Below are 20,569 nucleotides of genomic sequence, written 5' to 3'. Positions count from 1 at the left end.
TCCTGTATTTAAGGACGACTCGTAAATTTCAACCAGGGCTCCCGAAATTTCCACTCTAGTTTCCCACAATGTCCTCGGACATATCAGATCGGGCCCTGGAGATTTGTCTACTGTCAAACACGACAGTACCTTCAGCACTTCTTCGACGGTAACCCTGACTGCTCTTAAAGCCTATCATTTGACACATTGACTCTCACATCACAATGTATGTGTTTTATATATATATATTTTATATATATGTAAAATGCTTGATTCTTCACAGCTTCTGAGGTCCCCTGACAAGCCACTTTATTGCATCAAATCATTATGTCTGGTTCAAAATATGGACATTTCCTCTGTGAAAATAGGAAAGGGCATTACACATGCGCTAAACTACTCTCACAGCTTAATCACTTTATTAAATTTGGACAGAGAATGTTTGGACACTTGCACTTAAGTTGTGTAAACATTTTGTTTTTTGGTTATACTCATTTTAGAAAGGCTGAAGTCAATTGAACAGAATTTACAAGAGTCAAATAAAACCAGTGGCTGCTTTTTTTGCATGTGTTTGCAATAAACAACCAAAGATAAATTTCTCCACCACTCTGTTTTGGATAAATCCAGTGGTGTTGAATCTATTATCTTGCTCTGTAGATTATTCTTCAAAAATATTTTCAGCTAAGGAAATTTTATTTTCAACATCAATAACAATTAGCAATAGCAGGCTGTTACTAAGCACTCGGTTACTGAAACACCCCAAGCTATTATGAATTGTGGTTACAAAGACACATTATGTTAGCCATTGTCCAACAAACAGCAATAGGTTGTGTGGTCTGTTATTTGTTCAATCAACTCTATAATTTTCTTCAGAGTACTATGAAATCTTTAACATGTGCGTCAACCAATAAAAAGATTAGAAAATATAGATTTTTCTAGATCTAGATGGCTAGATATGCTTTCGGATCTGCATGGTATGGCAAGTGTTGGCAAAAAAAAATTATATTTATTATAGGTAAGCTGGTATATATTCCTTGCCAGCATGGTCATACCACAACTACTAGTTTTTACTAGTACATCATACTAGCCCATACCAAATGACTTTCACCTCTGATTGAGAATCTTTTTGCATAAAAACAGGAACTTCGACTCACCGAGTGCACACCGATCATCGATCACCCGTTCACATTAGTTCCATGTTATCCCACAATCCCACACACTCCCAACACACTTGGGGGCACCTTACTGCGGTCAATTAACCTACAAACTCACATTTCTTTGGGATGTGGGAGACAAACATAGCACCCGGAGAAAACCCACATGGTGGCTGGGAGATCATGCCAACTCCACAGAGACAGCAGTCCTGATCAGGCACAAACTCAAATCTCTGGCTCTGTAAGACTGCAGCTCTACCAGCTGCTCCACTGTGCCACCCCACACCTTGATGGAGATGAACTGGGCTGCAACTGAGCTACACTAAAAAAATGTAAAACATTTTATTGTTATATGGAGCAATACAGTTAAACAACCTATTTAGGAATGATGTATTTTACCTTTGGAGAAGAAACTTTAACATGGACGATGATTGGTGCGAGCGAGGTCTTGATGAGCTGGGCTGGATGATTAATGGTGTCTGCATCTAAAACAACCAACTGCAAAGTTCTGGCCAACTCAAAGATCCGCTCAATTTCACTCTGTACTTCAGCTAGTGAAAGAAAAAGTGGGGAAATCAGTTTAGTTTCTTGAACTCACCTATAAAATGTTTTAATTCAGTTTCATTTGCTTGCATATCCAAGGACTCAAATTAAAAATAAACCTTTGAAATTGTGGACCCAATCTGACTCAAATTGCCATGGATGGTTTCACTTGGACCATGCTTAGATGGGGAGGGCCTACTTTGCTGTCCCACAAAATTCCAATTGTCAGTGTGATCCTATTAGCCAGAGGGCCTCCAATGTTGCACTGCAGAGATCCTGAAATGCCCCTGAAGCTTTGACACATGCCAAAGCCTTACCCCTAATGTCACCACCCCCACCCCCCATAGCTTTGCTACTTGTAAAAGCTATGAAGGACACTGAATAGTTTTAAACATCTCCGAAAGTCAAAGCTACCGAGAGAATAACAAACATGAAGTAAACAGTTAAAAACATAAAATTTGTGATTTTTCAATTCAGCAATAACAATGGAAAAGATTAAATACTCAAGAAAATAAGCTAAACAAAACTTAAACTTTTAATTGTGTAGAGAGGAACTGTAGATGCTGATTTAAACCAAAGGCAGACACAAAAAGCTGGAGTAACTCAGCAGGTCAAGCAGCATCCCTGGAGAAAAGGAATAGGTCCTATTCCTTTTCTCCAGAGAAGCTGCCTGACCTGCTGAGTTACTTAAACTTTTATTTGATCACTAGACCAAGTGGACCCGTTGGGCCCAAACCTCTGCTGCATTAGTTCAGCACCCTCTCCTCTCCCACCTCCCCCTCCCCCCTTTTCCTCCCCCCTCTCTCCTCCCCTCTCTCCTCCCCCCCTCCTCCCTCCCCTCCTCCCTCCCCTCCTCCCACCCTCCCCTCCCCTCCCCCCCATTCCATCCCCCTCAACCCCCCTTATCCTTCCCCCCTCCCTGCTTAGGAGATAGATTTAAACTTTAAAATGTGAATAACTTAAAAAATATAAGACAGATTTCATTGAAACTTCTTCATTGAAGCTTAGAAATCTCAGCATATTTCCCATCTCAAAAGTTCTAGTGGATAATATCCACTCTTCACTGTTCTCTCGCGCAACACCTCCTTTAAGACCAAGTTGTACTCTTTTAATCACAACCCACTAAAATAAATGTCTCGCCACCATTATCCTTCACCTCTCATCCAGAGGATTTGAGCTCACTCATTCCTGATAGTATTCTTTGGTGCTTATAAGAATTATTAAAAGAGGAAATCGGAATTTCAGTTTGCAGATATATATTTACTGTGTAATCTGTCAGCCATTAGTGTTAAAATGGCTAGAGATTTTATTACATATGAGAATGGTTGGCCACACAATTTATATTCATTTACTGGTATGTAGAAATTATATTGCTTTAATAATTTTAACCTATGCAGGCATGCCTAGACTTATCAGAAAAGCTGAAACTTAGAGTGGATTTACACTACAGACCATCTGCAGATTCCATGTTAGAATTTTGAAATGGGACCGTTCTAAATCTTCATTGTATGAATTTGCTTCATGCTGCTCTGCGCTTAGTGGATTAGATCCAAGCTTTGAAGTTGCGTCGGCTTACTGCATTTTCTTTTAACATTTAATCATTCCCTTCGAGAGCAAACTATGTTGCACCTCAGCTGGAAATAGAAGCATTTCAGGAAAGATTAGTGAACATTTGACAACGTTGCACGTGATTGACAGCAGTTGAACATATGAAATTGATGGGCAGGAAAAGAAGCAGTAGTCAATCATGCCTGATCCAAACACTTTGGTGGCAGAGAATCGAGACTAAAATACTTCCTTCTGTCCTTCAATCATTTTTGACTGCCTCAACTACTGACTGTGCTGCTGTATCCTCCCACCCCAATCACCCAGCCACAGCATGCCAGCCACACGTCACCCATTGTATTTCAAAATCTGTGTATGGAGAAACTGCAGACGCTGATTTAAACCGAAGATAGACACAAAATGCTGGAGTAACTCAGTGGGACTGGCAGCATCTCTGGAGAGAAGGAATAGGTGATGTTTCAGGTCGAGTCTGAAGAAGGGTTACTCCAGCATTTTATGTCTGTCTTCGTATTTCAAAACATATCTGGCTTCCACCTTTGATTAGATTAGACCTTGATAACAATGGCCATTTCCAGCCTGCCTCAGGTCAAACGCTGCTCAAGTGTACAACCTTGCCCTTGTTACCCCTGGAATTGACGATTTGAATAGTCGCTACGATAACTTTACGACATCATCCAAAATATTCTGCCTGTGTCATAAGATGCAACATGTTCTATTTATCAGTCACCTCTATACCTGCTGATCTATGCTGGAAAAGCTGTGCCCCAATTTCAAACTTCACTGTTGTGAAAATTCTCTCTCCCCCCACCCCTCCATCTTTAATATCCCACAGGTTTGCAATACTCCTGAATCTGTGTGTTCCTCCAATTCAACCCTGTTGATCATCCCTCCTGATCATTAGCATCCATACGCTTTGTTCCCAAAACTGAGGGTTTGAATTCCCTCTTGAAAACCGTTCCGCCTTTCTAGCTCTCTTTTCCCCTTCAATGCTCATTGAAATCTCTCCGACAGAGTTTTTGATCATCTCCCACATATCTCATGTGGTTAATTGTAAAAAAAAATATTAATCTCACTCCTGCTAAATGATATTTTGACATCTTAAAAGCACAGTATAGTTGTGAGTTATTGTTGTGGAATTATATAATTACTTAAAGGAGATAGCTGTAGTGCACCTTGGAATGCACATCAAAATACTTTGAATAAGTTTATTTTTCATACATTTATGAAATATGTGTATCATGAAACCTTCTTGAACCACAGCAATCCTTATGATAAAGGTACTCCCAGAAAGGGGGGGGGGGGGGGGGGGGGGAGGAATTCCAATATGAAGACCTAATAACATTAAAGGAAGCCAGGGCGATTAGAAAAACTCTGGGGAATTTGCAGTGAATGACTTGCATAGATCTGCTTTCAATAGTACTACTAGGTGAGCCAGGTTATAGATTTGGGAGGTGTTGCATTCATGGTGCCACAGCAGTGGAGTGAATAGGAAAGTGGGTAGAGTGCTGATCACGAGGGACCCAATATATACACACTGAACTTTTTTGTTTTGTTTATTATATTGTTTATAATATACTTACAGCAATCTTACTTGCAGCAGCACATTGTACTATATTGTTTACAATATAATGTGCTGCTGCAAGCAAGCATTTCATTGTTCTATCTGGGACGTATGACTATAAAACACTCTTGACTCTTGCTTTGGTTTGAAATCAAGTTTCTTGAGCGTTATGTAAACCGCACTCATCCAGAAAAGTGAAGATTATTCAGTCACAGTTCTGACTTTAATTTTGAAGATCATGGAAAGGTTCTGGGTTGTCGGGATGTCAATTGTTCATTTAAGTAATTGAAAAGTTAAAAATAAAACCTACAGTTACTGGAAATCTGACATAAAAGCAATATTGTACAATGACAATAAAGATATATTGTATTGTATATATTGTATTGTATTGTATTGTAAGTGCTCAAGATATTCAGCAACTCTGGCAGAGTCTGTGGAGAGAGAAACAGATTTAAGGTTTCAGGCTGTTGGCCTTATATTACAACTGGAAAAGTGGGAAAACAAGTACAGGCCATCTCTGGTTTAGGTATACCTGACTTATGGACACGCCTAAATACAAATTAGCTCCTGGGGCATTATTAAAGTCTGATGTATGTACAACCATTCTTTCCAATAAACAACAGAACTATTTTTCTCTCTTTCTCCCCACTTTTAGTAATCATTCTTTCTTATCAGTTCTCATGTGCTTTTGATGCCATGCATGACAGTACGGTAGAGATATGATTGCCATACCAATCAACTTTTTTGTGTATTTCAAGTCACATCAAGTTTACTGTCATATTGACAAATATGATGAGATACAGGTAGAATAATAATCTTGCTTACTTCCAGCAGCGTCACAGGCACATAGACTCAGACAAACTGGAATGAGTAGATTAACATATGATGAGCATTTGACGGCACTGTGCCTATATTCGCTGGAGTTTAGAAGAATGAGGGGGGACCCTATTGAAATGTACAGAATAGTGAAAGGCTTAGACAGAGTGAATGTGGAGAGGATGTTTCCACTAGTGGGAGGGTCTAGGACTAGAGGTCATAGCCTCAGAAATAAAGGGTGTTCTTTTCGGAAGGGGATGAGGAGAAATTTCTTTAGTCAGTGGATGGTGAATCTGTGGAATTATTTGCCACCGAAGGCAAAGTCAGTGGATATATTTAAAGCAGAGATAGATAGATTCTTGATTAGTACAGGTGCCAGAGGTTATGGGGAGAAGGGCAGGAGAATGGGGTTAGGAGGGAGAGATAGATCATCCTTGATTGAATGGCCGAGTAGATTTGATGGTCCGAATGGCTTAATTCTACTCCTATCACTTATGATCTTATGATCTTACGAAACACACAGAAACTTAAATTATCCATAAAATTACTCATACAATTCTGAAGACTACAAAGAATAAGTGCAAAGAAACAAGACGTTAATGCAAAGCACAATTAAAAAACAGGTCAATGGTAGTGTAAGAGGTGGTTCATAGGGTTCCATTGTCAAGATAGGATTAGGATCTTGCAGGTGGGTTCAAGAATGGAGTTGGAGGAATGTAGCTATTGCTGAACCTGATCGTGCAAGACCACAGGTTACTGTGCCTCCTGCCCAATGGTAGCAGATAAGAAAGAAAGGCAAAACTCAACTTACTGACTTCTGTAAAAATGGAAACCGTTTGTTAACCAAGGACAGCCTGTATGTTTTAAGTTCATAAGGAATAGGAGTAGAATCAGGCCATTCGGTCCATCAAGTCTACTCCGCCATTCAATCATAGCTGATCCCTCCTAACCCCATTGTCCTGCTCCCCATAAACACTGTAACTCCATTGTCCTGCTCCCCATAAACACTCCCCATACACCTGTACTAATTAAACTAAACAAGCACTATATTAAACTGTACTAAACAAGTTGCAGAGAAGGGGTGAGGTAGAGAGAACAATGGGAATGTCCACAGAGGATGCAGTCCAAGATCGTTTGGATAACACATGTACAGATGACCCAATTGGTCTGCTTCTTGCAGTCATGCAGAACACAACATTTTATTGCATTTGCTGCTAATTTCCACCTTGCTCTTACATTCACATTCTTATCAGACATTCCATTTCTTATCAGACATTGCTTTTCCATGATCTTACATCTCTATTTCGCTAGCAACCAATATCCTTTAAAACCCACAGACTCCTACAGCTATCTTGACTATATCTCATCCCACCAGACCTTGTAAAGTTCCCATTCCATTCTCTAAGCTGGCAGCACTCATGACCAAATACTGAATTTAACTTCTTCAAATAATTAGCCTTACCTCTTAGTACCTATAGAACTGGCCAATTCCAATTTAAGGTGAATTCACAATAATCTGTAGCTGCTGGAATCTTGAGCAAAACACACAAAGTGCTGAATGAACTCAGAGAGACAGGCAGCATTTTTGGAAAGAATGGGCAGGTGATGTTTCGGGTCAGGAGTCTTCTTTAGATGAAGGTTCCTGAACCAAAATGTCACCTTAATATTCCCTCCACGGATACCACTGGGCCTGCTGAGTTCTGCAGCACTTTGTGTTTTGCTGATTTAAGATGATTCACCTATATTAACTCAGTTTATTTATTATTCTGCAACTGCTATCTAACCTGCTACATATTTCCAGCATTCTCATCTATGTCAGATTTCCAGTAACTACTTTATTCCATATCTCACTGTTTCAATATTAGTTTGCTTTGGTTGCCCTCATTCATTTTACCCTATTTTCACTCTTCCAAAAAGACCAGCTATGATTAACAAGACTTCATCACCTTTTCTGAGACAACATTAACAACATTTGTGTTACTTGGACAATCCTGGTCTCTGTCTAATCACTGACATTCCCCTTGCATTCTCCACCCCTCCTCCTCTCCAGATTTAAACATACTTGTTTTCTCACTTTCTTGATTCTGATGAAAGGTGATTAACCTGAAGCATTAATTTGTTTCTCTCACTAAAGGTGCAATCTGATCTGTTCTATTTACTTACCACAATCTGCCCAACCTCTGATTTAGTGCCACCGTATGTATATTGTTAGCACATTTAAGTTTCAGCTCATTAATGATCCCTGGGTGTTATAGTGAATGCTCTGAACAGAGGGCATGGAGCAGTACAACAGAGTAACAGGCCCTTTGGACAACAATGTGACGTTCAACTAATCTTCCTTGCCACATGTGTTTCATATCTGTCCATTCCCGACATGTGTCCATCCAAAAGCCTCTTCAATTCCACTATCATATCTGCCACCATTATCTGATGATAATGTTGATTGCCAGGGAATGGCTGTTCAGCTCTCTTGTAGGGCTGGGTCATTGCATCGAGGTAGCATGAATACTAACGGCCACCATACCTGAATTTTGCCCTGATTGGATCTAAATATCCAATGTTGATATTGGTTTATTATTGTCATATGTACCAAGATACAGTGAAAACCTTGTTATAGACAATAGACAATAGGTGCAGCAGGAGGCCATTCGGCCCTTCGAGCCAGCACCGTCATTCAATGTGATCATGGCTGATCATTCTCAATCAGTACCCCGTTCCTGCCTTCTCCCCATACCCCCGGACTCCGCTATCCTTAAGAGCTCTATTCAGCTCTCTCTTGAATGCATTCAGAGAATTGGCCTCCACTGCCTTCTGAGGCAGAGAATTCCACAGATTCACAACTCTCTGACTGAAAAAGTTTTTCCTCATCTCAGTTCTAAATGGCCTACCCCTTATTCTTAAATTGTGGCCACTTGTTCTGGACTCCCCCAACATTGGGAACATGTTTCCTGCCTCTAACGTGTCCAACCCCTTAATAATCTGATATGTTTCGATAAGATCTCTTCTCATCCTTCTAAATTCCAGTGTATACAAGCCTAGTCGCTCCAGTCCTTCAACATATGATAGTCCCGCCATTCTGGGAATTAACCTAGTAAACCTACGCTGCACGCCCTCAATAGCAAGAATATCCTTCCTCAAATTTGGAGACCAAAACTGCACACAGTACTCCAGGTGCGGTGTCACTAGGGCCCTGTACAACTGCAGAAGGACCTCTTTGCTCCTATACTCAACTCCTATACTTTCAAGTTATACGATTATACGCGAGCACAAGTACAACAGGAAGTGCAAACGGAACATACCAAAGTGCACATTAGATCTGTATTACATACCGTTCGGTCAGTTCGGTAAGAGTTCAGTATTAGTCTGAAGTGTCACACCATTGTAGTGTTACAGGTAGAGAAAAAGTGCAGATAAAAACTGTTCTAAGGGTGCAATGAGGTAGGTTGAGAGATTGGTGCTACACCGTTATATTGGTCCTACACCCTTTCAGTAGTTTGATAACAGCAGGGAATAAGCGGTTCCTGAATCTGCTGCTACGTGCTTTCAAACCATTGTACCTTCTGCCCGACAGGAAAGGGGAAAAAGAGGAATGACCAGGATGTAAATGGTCTTTGATTATGTTGGCTGCTTTCCCAAGGCAGAGTGAAGTGTAGATCGAGACAATGGGAATGAGGATGGTTTATCGATGGACTGGGCTGTATCCCCAGCTCTCTGCAATTTCTTGCAGTCTTGGGAAAAACAGTTGCAAAACCAAGTTGTGATAGGATGCTTTCGATGGTGCATCTGTTGATAAGAATTGTTGGAGACATGCCGAACTTTCTTAGTCTTTCTGAGGAAATAGAAGCGCTGTTGTGGGATAAAGATCTAAGGATTATGGTGAAATTACATGGCAATGAATGGGGAGGTGATATTACCAGAAGTGTGGTCACAGACAAGTTGGTAATATCAACAAAGAACATGGAAGAGAGAGACAATCTGAAGAGAATTGTTTGAAAGCTGTGGATTGCAGTGTTGACTGCTCAAGTGCTGCCAGAAAAACCTGTGGAAGTGTTCATTCTGCTGCCGCTGCGACAAAAGATGCCAGTACTGTTCTGCTAGAACAGTGAGATTCTTGGGTGGGAGTCAATGATGAAGCTGCAAGTGAAACTCAGCAGGATGAGTAAAAATCAAAGTTATGGAGCACAGCATCCAATTAACAAAAACTTAGAAAAGCTCAGTCCATTTTCAGTAACTCAGATTCAAAGAATCATTTTGACAATGATTTGGCACTTTCTGAACAAAGTGAACATTCACTGTCCTTAATTCGGAAAAGGAGGCTCTGATTTGTTTGGGTGATATAAGCTAGACCGCTCACCCGAATGTTGGATTGTTAGTAGTGCCGTTTCAGAAATCCACTGATAAGGTGGAAGGCATGAATTCTGCAGGAGGTGTTGAAGCAAGATCATTTCAATCAAACCAGATAATGTTGCTACAGAGATGAGATTTCACTTTATGAAGGAGCATTGAAAAAACGCTTAATGGCCACAAGACGTCGGTTGTTCACAGAGTTATTAAATGTGCTGAACCTTGCACAGATTGAACTGGATGCCTAGAGGAATTATTGATGGATTGTATTGCCATGAAAGTTAGAGATCCCGAACGTATTAGGGCCTGGACTTAATAATGTTGGCACAATACAGTGTTGCCAAAGTGATGGCTGTGTTACATGCACTGAAAAGAATCTAGAAATAGAAGGGCAGAGGCAATGATTTTCTCACCTTAGAAGGGACAGAGTGAAGAGGAAATATTCAATAGGAAAAAAAACTGCAGATGCTGGTTTAAATCGAAGGTAGACACAAAATGCTGGAGTAACTCAGCGGGTCAGGCAGCATCTCAGGAGAGAAGGAAACATCTCCTGAGATGCTGCCTGACCCGTTGAGTTACTCCAGCATTTTGTTTCTACCTAGGAAATATTCAATGTTCAGTGGAAGCCAAGATGCTGGGAAGAGCGAGGAGACACAAAGATGGGGACAATCTTAAGAACTTTATTAAATGTTAATGCTGAGTTTATGGTGTTTGGAAATATACTGAAAATAATGTATAAATGTAATTGCTATGTTGGTTAATAAGTATTATTAGCTTGCATTAGGTTTCATGTTACAGCTGATGTTCAGGAAAATATGTTAACTAATATAATTATGGTTACGCAGAGTTGAAATAATTCAATTATGAGATATAGGATCAGTGCGATGATTGAGTTTGTAATAACTAAATTCCTTTCAGTTGTCATCTTTTATGGTTAGTCATTTTTGCATCCAGGTTTTTTTCTTTGGTGCCGTACTGTGAGATTTTAATGACTCAACTTGTCACAGAGTCGTGGAGCTGTACAGTACAGAAACAGGCTCTTTGGATCAACCCATCTATGTCAACCAAATTGCCTAACCTAGCTAGTCTCACTTGCCCACGCCTAGCTCATGTATTTCATTTCCAAGGTCCTGTTCAAGTGTCTTTAAAATGTAATAATTGTATCCACCTCTTCCACTTTGTTCCAGATGCACATCACCTTCAGTGTGAAGGGATTGGAAGGGATGTAATTCTGGTGTGTTTGATTGTAGTATGGTTTTCGAATTGTATATTAAGACATTACCACCACCTTCTGGAATTTGGACCTGTTCCAAATGTCCAGAGCAGAAAAACAAAGGGAACAGGAATAATCATTCCCCTGATTCCTTCCATCTGATACAATCATAATCATAGATTCTGCCTCACATGAATGTTCTGTCTCACCCAAATAATTATATTCAATGCATTGTTTGAAACTTTCTCATCTCAGTTAAATGAAAACTCAAGAATAATCACCATTTATACACTTCCACAGTTCACTAGATGCAATGCATATATGGAGAAGTGATTGATGTGCATAATCTGTACCAGGAATGGATACTGAAGGATATTTAGTTCAGCTTGTGGGGTAGAGGTATAGTCGAGAGGTCTGAAGATATGTATAAATGCATACCTATGTTTAGTTAAATGTAAATAGTCAACTGTTCAGATACTTTAGTAATACACTTAGTGCTGGAAGAACCCAGCTGGTCAGGCAGCATCTGTGGAGGGAATGACAAATGATGCTCTGGGTCGGGGTCCTTCAGACTAGTCTTTGTTATTTTTTTAACACACTTGTATGGGTGTACAAAGTTGTATACATTTTGATAAACCATTGTAGCAAGAAACTGATGACTTTTGAGTGTTGAAAGTATATTTTGTTGGTAGTTCTGTTTTTGTTATCATTCATGTGGCATTGGTTTAACAAGTTATACGATCCAACAAGCCACACTTCACCAATACTATATTAATGTACCAACTTGGATTTTCCCCTCTAGAGTATATCTTGAACCCACTACATCCTGACTGAGAAGTGAGAGTGCTTCCAAGTTAACCCCAAATGGCATAAATAATATCAAATTTGCCCTTTGTGTGATAATTCTTGGAAAGGGCAGAGATAAGGACATTAATGCTGTTTCGATTGGAACTGTTGGAAATCATAAGCTGTTTGTTTAAATTACTGACCCGTCATAATCTATCCATACTAAGATGCCTCCAAGGTACGACCCAACTGTTTCTTAAATGATTCAATGCTGTCCCAGGATGGCTCAACAACGAATACAGCATGAATCATGTAGATAGTTGAGCAGGATATTAACTGCACAATGTAATATTGTACAGAGACAAATAATTCCAGCAATTGTAAAGTGAACACACATGCATGTTGCATTACATTTTTACTTGCTTAGGAACAGAATCGCACAATGGATAAAATACAATCCATTGTCGATGCAAATTCTTTTATTTTATTTTCCATTTTTCTATTTCTACTTCAAGTGTAGATCGTAAAATAAATCTACTGCCCAATATTGGTGGAAGAGATGCCAACAATTACAGCAACACTAAGTTTTGTTTTGTTCAGACAGAGGATGAGAAAATGGTGAATCGAGATCAAATGCAAAACATATTTAAAGCCAAGCCGAGCATTTGAACATAAGGAGATGCAGAACCTGCAGTTTCTGTGCATGCGCACACACAGCATTAGAGGTGACTGGATTGGAAATTAATACTGACAGGCGTGAAATTGGAATCAATGCATTCCCCACAAGAGACAGCAAATGCAAGTCACTTGGAAATCTGACAAAGCATTCAAAGAATAGCTTATCGTAACAACTTTAGATATAAAATTTGCACACTGCACAAATGCAAAACTGATAATGTTCATCATCTTGAATAATTTTGTGGATCAAAAGATAACTTATTTTGCTGGGTATCAAAATTAGTAAAGTAAAATCTGAAAAATACATCCGAGAAAATGTACTGGTCTTTCCCGTAGAGAAAGTATTTTGTGTCAGTTTTTTGTGTCAGTTTACTTTTGTGTAATTGAAATATTTTTAATTTTGTAAACTTTCTTTCCAACAAATGAGGAGTGCTTTGAATTCCAAGTAGTTTCTCAGAACTCTGGAGAAGAAAAAAATCCATTTGGAAGCACATTGATTATTGAATATAATTTAATATTTGCATTGCAAAATTACTTCAGAGACTTCAGTCTGTCAGTGGACACTCGAATCAGTCTAAAAATAAGAAATAGATGTTTAAGACTGCTGATTCAGGAAATGCAGCATTATTTTAGCCTGCTGTAGTTTTCTCAGTTAGCTGGGAAAAGGCATGTACCCAGCAGCACTTGACAAACCACGCAGAACTAATTGGCTCAGTACTTAGCAGTTGCAAATGATGGTGTCCTGCTGTGTGATGGTTATATTGGCTCCACTGCCTCCAGAGGTACCAGGAAGAAATCACTGCTGGTGATAGATATTTATAGAAACATATCAATCACTGTCTGAAGAAGGGTCTCGACCCGAAACATCAACCATCCATGTCCCTGAAATGCTGCCTGACCTGCTGAATTATTCCAGCACTTTGCGTCCACTGCTGGCCTTGTTTGTTTTCTCAATCCTTTCACATGGGCATCATTGACAGAGCTGGTAGTTATTGCACGTCTAACTGCCTCATACTGAATGGATCAAATCAGAGTCAAACACATTAGTTTCTCTGGAATCAATATAGCCCAGATAAGGATGGCAACATTGCTTCCCTGAAGTACACTCGTATACCAGATTGTTTTTTTCCCAGATATATATCAATAATTTACTTTTAATTTCTTGAATCTATAAAATTCATGTTCACAGATTATAAATGTAGACTTCTCGATTACTAATCTACGAACATAACCATTGTTATATCCTTCTGCTGCAGTGCTGGAGGCAGCAAAGGCACCTCACGCATTTTCAACGCATGCCGCTGAAAAGTAAAAATAACATGCTGCTAAATACGGCCTAACCTCACTGCTTTGATGATGGATGATTTGCTTTTAAGTACAAATCAGTAGGATCCAGTTAAGGATAAAGTGCTTACAACCAAGCGGTATGAATATTGACTTCTCTAACTTCAAGTAACCCTTGCTTTCCCTCTCTCTTCATCTCTCCCCCATCTTTGTTCTCTCGACCAGTCTGACTGTTCTCCTGATTAAATTTTATCTTTGAATGCTTTGTTGTCACCTTCCTCTAACTAACAATAATCTATTCTACATTTTCCTTGAACTACATCCCCTTTGATGTCTTGTTTTCACAGCTTACCCTTCCAACTCTCTGTGTCTCACTCTCCCCTGACTCTATCTGAAGAAGGGTCTCGACCAGAAATGTCACCCATTCCTTCTATCCAGAGATACTGCCTGTCCCGCTGAGTTACTCCAGTATTTTGTGTCTATCTTCAGGTTAAAGTGCTGTTCATCTGATTAATCAAATGAAAATAAGCTTCAAAATGCACATTAATTAAAAACACAAGGGCATGGTCCCTAGATTTCCAAGGAATAACCTTTGCTGGTATGCTAACCTCATCTACTGTATCTGTTGTTCAAGATGTGGTCTCTAATATATCGATGAAATCAAACGTTGACTGGGCAATCATTTCGCTGAACACTTTTGCTCAGTCTGCCTGGACCTACCTGATCTCCTGGTTCCTAAACACTTTAATTCCCTTTTCTATTTCCCACACTGATATTGCCATCCTAGGTCTCCACCATTGTCAGAGTGAGGCAAAACGCAAATTGGAGGAACAGCATCTCATATTTCGCTTGGGTAGCTTACAACCGAGGGTTATGAATATTAATTTCTCTAACTTCAAGTAACCCCTGCATTCCCTCGTTCTCACCTAGCGAGACCCAACAATGGCCTGTTTTCTTTATCATTGTTACTTTTTTGCATATCTTTCATTCATTTCTTCTATATCTCTCTTCAGACTGAAGAAGGGTCTCGACCTGAAAAGTCACCCATTCCTTCTCTCCAGAGATGTTGCCTGTCCCGCTGAGTTACTCCAGCATTTTGTGTCTATCTTCTAGTTCAATATTCCAGCTGGAATCAAAACTGTTCTGACAACTGGTCATATCCTAACTGTTCACAATTCTCTTTTAAACAACTGCTTTAATTTCAGAATTCCCACGTTTGTGGACACTTATATTGATTTTTGCATTGTTTAATCTTTAAAAAAAATTAAAAACACGTGCTGGAATATTTCTTTAAAGGTAGAATTAAGTTAAACAATCGCATTGGGCCAAATATCTGCCTCATTTTATAATGTTCCATGATACATCTATCCAAGGCATTTATGAGAAATAAAAATCAAAATTGAAATGGAGTCATAGAGTGATACAGTGTGGCCCAACTTGCCCAACGAGTCTCAGCTACACTAGACCCACCGGCCTGCGCTTGGTCCATATCCCTCAAAACCTGTCCTGTCCATGTACCTGGAACTGTTTCTTAAACATTGGGATAGTCCCAGCCTCAACTACCTCCTCTGGCAGCTTGTTCCATACACCCACCACCCTCACGATTCCTATTAAATCTTTTCCCCTTCTCCTTCAAGCTGTGCCCTCTGGTCCTCGATTCCCCTACTCTGGACAAGAGACTCTGTACCTCTACCTGATTTATTCCTCTCATGACTTTGTACACCTCTATAAGATATATAAGAAATGGTGTTGCATGTTAAATTGCCGACAGGAAACAAATCAATTCAAGTCGTACCTATACTGGACCGTGTATTGGACCGCTCCATTATCGTCCTCTTGCTTGGATTATTTAGAACTGATCGCTTGGCTAGGGATATATCAGCTGTCACCCGTGTAATTGATATCCTATAACAAAGAAAGTAAGCAATACCTGTTCAGTCAAGCAGTTTCACTAACCATGGTTATTACTTGCCACAGGCATTTGATTTATTGATCAGTCCTCTGGAATAACAAGCAACAAGTTAGAAATGGTCTAATAGTTAAGTCTATCTAAATTTAATTCCTGTTGTCGTCCAGATGCCTGCTGATCAATGATGTACAGGTCCACCATTGATTTTCCGGCATCCAGAGCCTATCCGTTTTGCTGGACTATCAGAGATCACGTTCTCCGAGAGGAGTCCAACGGTACCAGAACACTCTGTCTAGGCTGCCGAGGAGCCGAGATACCGGCCTGCAAATTCGGCCTCGGAGGTCGGCTTTGGGAACAGGTCTGCCGGCTTCGGCCGGGCCAGTGATCCAGACCCCCAGACAAAAGGGGCAAATTCGACCCGCCGATCGCCCACGGAAGTAGGCTATGGGAATGGATCTGCCAGCTTTGCCTGGGCCAGAATTCCAGAGCCCCAATTGCAGGGGGCAAATTCGACCCGCTGATCGGCACAGAAGTCCCAATAAGGATGAGATCGGGCACCATAATTTGGGGGTAACTTCCAGGGGGGGCTTCGTGCACTCTCGTAATTTTGTCCAGATTAAAGGAGGCGCCTTTAAGTTGCCAGAAAACCGGTGGTGGACCTGTACTTCTATTTCAGAATGCAGTCTTTTCTCTCCACAATCTAACTTTTTCTTTGCAGAATAATGCGCATTAGTAAAATGTTAAATTTGCATAAAACACTCTCCTCCACAAAATGCATGTTTTTAGAGAAATAATTTGTTGATATTTTCACATAGACACTCTGCAAGTTTAAAATCTCCATTTTGTTTTTCCACAATGACAAGGGACAAATCGCAAGGTCTGGAAAATAAATGTGAGGTGGGATTCCACTTACTTCCCATCAAACCGATGCTTTAGGAAATCAAAGAGTGCTTTTTGCATCATGTCTGTCACCTGTGCAGGAAGAAAAGATGGCAAGGAAAGTATGCAGAGAAATGAGAAATTCATAGTTAAAGTAATATAATATTTCCACAGTTCTGTTTACAATTGCCTTAAAGCATAGCTGACATTATGGTAACAAGGTGAACTTCTACCAACAAGGAAGCTAAATTGGGTAAGCATAACTTGCTGGCAAGGCTAGATTTATTGCCCATCTGTAAATGGCAATGAAAAGGTGGACTTAAATGGCTATTTGTATACATTGGGTATGCAAGCAAAAGAATTTCACTGTGCCTAGTCACATGTGACAATAAAGTATTCCATTCCATTAAGGTGCCTTCCTGAAGCAATTCAATCCTTTAGAAGGTACTTCCATTTGTTATTCGAAAGGGAATTTGCATATTTATGTATATTAAGGCTGGAGGAACAACAATATATGTTATTCCAAGTCAGGAGAGCGAGGAAGGAAACGGGGATGGCGCTCAAACTGCCTGGAATTTTCCTCCTCCTCCAACAGTAAAGTCACAAGATTGGGAGATGTCACCCAAGATACCTTCAGGAATTGGAACATAGAACAGAACAGCACAGGAATAGGCTCTTCAGCCCATGATGTCAGTGCTGAACACAATGCCAAGTTAAACTAATCCCTTCTGCATGCATATGACCTATATTCTTCCTTACACTGCATATTCATGTACATATCTAAAAGCCACTTGAATGCCACTCTTGTATCTGCTTTCACCACCTCCATTCACAGCGCATTCCAGACACCTACCACACTCTGTGTAACGCACTTACCCTGCACATCGCTTTTAAACTTTCTTCTTCATAAAACTATACTCTCTGGCATTTGGCAATTCTACCCTGGGAAAAAAGCGCTGTCTACCTTATCTATGTCTTTAATAATTTTATAAATTTACACCAGATATCCTCTCAGCTTCCGATTCCCCAGAGAAAACTGTCCAAGTTTATCCAACCTCCACTTATAGCTAATATCCACAAATCCAGGCAGTATCTTGGTAAAACCTTTCTGCACCCCGTCCAAAGCCTACACATCCTTTCTGCAATGAGGTGCTCAGAAGTACACAAAATACTCCAAAAGTGGCCTAACCAAAGGTTATAACACTGCAATATAACTGCCTGACTTTTACACTCAATATCCCGATTGATGTAGGCAAGCGTACGATATATATCTCCTTTACAGCTCTATCTACTTGTGTTGCCACTTAAAGGGAGCTTTGGGGTTGAGCCCCAAGATCCCTCTGCACATCAATGCTGTTTAGTCTCCTCTATTAACTATATCCTTTCGACGTCCCAACGTGCAACACCTAAAACTTCTCTGAATTAAATTCCATCTGCTATTTCTGTCCATATCTGTGACTGACTTATGTCCTTCTCCATCATTTGATAGCCTTCTTCACTGCACACAACTCCACCAATTCCCTAAGAATTCTCTCCAGTAGCTTCCCTACCATCAAGTCAAAATATCACCTATCCATGTTACTTCACAGATGCAGCCTGACCCGTTGAGTTACTCTAGTACTTTGTGTTCTTTTGTATAAACAAACCAGCATCTGGAGTTTCTTATTTCTACATTGTCATCAAGACTTCACGCCTGGCAAAACCTCCTGGTCTATTGGACAACAATGATCCCTGCTCTCGGATATGCTTCTGAGGCCTGGGGTACCTGAAGCAGGAATCTCAAAGCTCTCACTGGGAAGATATCATCAATGCTCTAACAACAAAATCACTCAAATTCACTGAATGGATAAGCAAGCCAATGTCCGTATCTTCTCCTTGGCCTACACCCACACCATTGAAGCCTGGATTACACACAGCCAACTACGCTGGGCAGGTCACTTCATCTGGATGCTTAGTAGTAGACTTCAAGCATAAACTCTTTGTACAAGAGTGAAGTTGGACTAATTGAAGGCTAAAAGCTAACAGCACAGAATAATCTGCCCTATTGCTCTCGGGCTATGGTCCATGAGAGAAATAGAAAACGTTATGAGTGGTGAAGTAATGGCTCCTAGATCTGAGTGATTAAATATATGATAGTCATGAATAAATCAGTAAAATTTTATTAGGATACTGAACTATCCAAAGAATGGTTGAAAAATGGAAGCTACTTCAACAGAGATTGATGAATGAGAATTATACACAAGAGACCACAGTAACACAGCTGGTAGAGCAGCTGCCTCAGTGACCTGGGTTCAATTCTAATCTCCGGTGCTGTTTTTGTGGAGTTTGCACATTCTCCTTGTGACTGCATGGTTTTCCCTCGATGCTCCGGTTTCCGCTCTGTCTTGGAAAGAGATTACCAAGCAGAGGAAAAGATTCAAGGTTGAGCTCACAGCTTCCTTGAAGAAATCATTCACCAGGAAGAATCTGCTAAGCCTCACTCACACACCTTTAAGATGTGGAAGAAAACCAGAGCACTGAGGGAAACCCATGTGGTCACAAGGAGAATATGCAAACTCCATACAAACAGCACCGGAGATTAGAATTGAACCCAGGTCACTGAGGCAGCTGTTCTACCAGATGCATCATTGTGGTCTCTTGTGTGCAATTCTCATTCATCACGCTCTGTTGAAGTAGCTTCCATTTTCCAACCATTCTTTGGATAGTTCAGTATCCTACTAATCTTTTACTGATTTATTCATGACTACTGTATATTTAATCCATCTCAGTTCTTACTTCACCACTCACAATGTTTTCCATTTTTGCTCATGGACCATAGCTTTGGAGCAATAGGACAAATCATTCTGCTAAGTGCTTTTAGCCTTCCATTAATCCAACTTCACTTTAATATAAACATTTCATTGCATCCAATTAAGCGATGAATGGAGAATAGTTTTAAAAGTTCCTTGTATATAAAAGGGCTAGGTTAATCGTAAATCTAGTATATTTTAGTTTTCATCAAATTATTTATCCATTCTGAAAAAAAAGGATTCGGTAGATCAAAGAAACCATCATGGAGATGATTAAGGCCACATGGGTGGGGACCTTTTACGATAATTATGAAGAATATAAAAACATTAAAAGATAGAAGGAGTGGGCTGGCATAAGATCGTGACTGTTCTGTCCCAGGCATCATCTGCTTTCCTCCAAAACATAGAAACATAGAAAATAGGTGCAGGAGTAGGCCATTCAATATGATCATGGCTGATCATCCAGCTCAGTAACCTGTACCTGCCTTCTCTCCATACCCCCTGATCCCTCTAGCCATAAGGGCCAATGAACTGGCCTCAACTACCTTCTGTGGCAGAGAATTCCACAGACTCACCACTCTCTGTGTAAAGAGATGTTTTCTCATCTCGGTCCTAAAAGACTTCCCCCTTATCCTTAAGCTGTGACCCCTGGTTCTGGACTTCCCCAACATCGGGAACAATCTTCCCGCATCTAGCCTCTCCAACCCCTTAAGGATTTTATATGTTTCAATAAGATCCCCCCTCAGTCTTCTAAATTCCAGCGAGTATAAGCCTAGTCTATCCAGCCTTTCTTCATATGAAAGTCCTGCCATCCCACGGATCAATCTGGTGAACCTTCTCTGTACTCCCTCTAAGGCTAGAATGTCTTTCCTCAGATTAGGAGACCAGAAAAAACACAAACTGGTGGAGGAACTCAGGAGGAGAGACGGCATCTGAAGAGGGAATGGTCAGGTGATGTTTCAGGTCAGGACCCTTCCTTCAACTATCTATTTTCTCCACAGATGTTGCCTGACCTGCTGAGTTCTTTTAACACTGTGTGTCTTGCCCACGATTCCAGCATCTGCAGTTCAT

At 40.3% G+C, this 20,569-nt stretch overlaps 1 protein-coding gene across 4 annotated transcripts in view; it reads right to left on the bottom strand.

Moving 5' to 3' along the window:
• Window positions 1-20,569, bottom strand: part of cacnb4a (calcium channel, voltage-dependent, beta 4a subunit) — a 281,947-nt gene that overhangs the window by 16,774 nt on the left and 244,604 nt on the right. For all 4 annotated transcript variants that reach the window (XM_078403347.1, XM_078403344.1, XM_078403345.1 and 1 more), the window contains 3 exons: window positions 16,744-16,802; window positions 15,717-15,826; window positions 1,530-1,681 (listed from right to left, as the gene is read on the bottom strand). In XM_078403347.1, the coding sequence (XP_078259473.1) occupies window positions 1,530-1,681; window positions 15,717-15,826; window positions 16,744-16,802 (321 nt within the window). The remainder of the gene's footprint in view (window positions 1-1,529; window positions 1,682-15,716; window positions 15,827-16,743; window positions 16,803-20,569) is intronic.

The sequence above is a fragment of the Rhinoraja longicauda genome, chromosome 8, assembly GCF_053455715.1.
Source record: "Rhinoraja longicauda isolate Sanriku21f chromosome 8, sRhiLon1.1, whole genome shotgun sequence".
In the NCBI taxonomy this organism is placed as follows: domain Eukaryota; kingdom Metazoa; phylum Chordata; class Chondrichthyes; order Rajiformes; family Arhynchobatidae; genus Rhinoraja; species Rhinoraja longicauda.
Note: the sequence above shows the minus strand (reverse complement) of the source record. Positions and strands in the feature narration are given on the sequence as shown.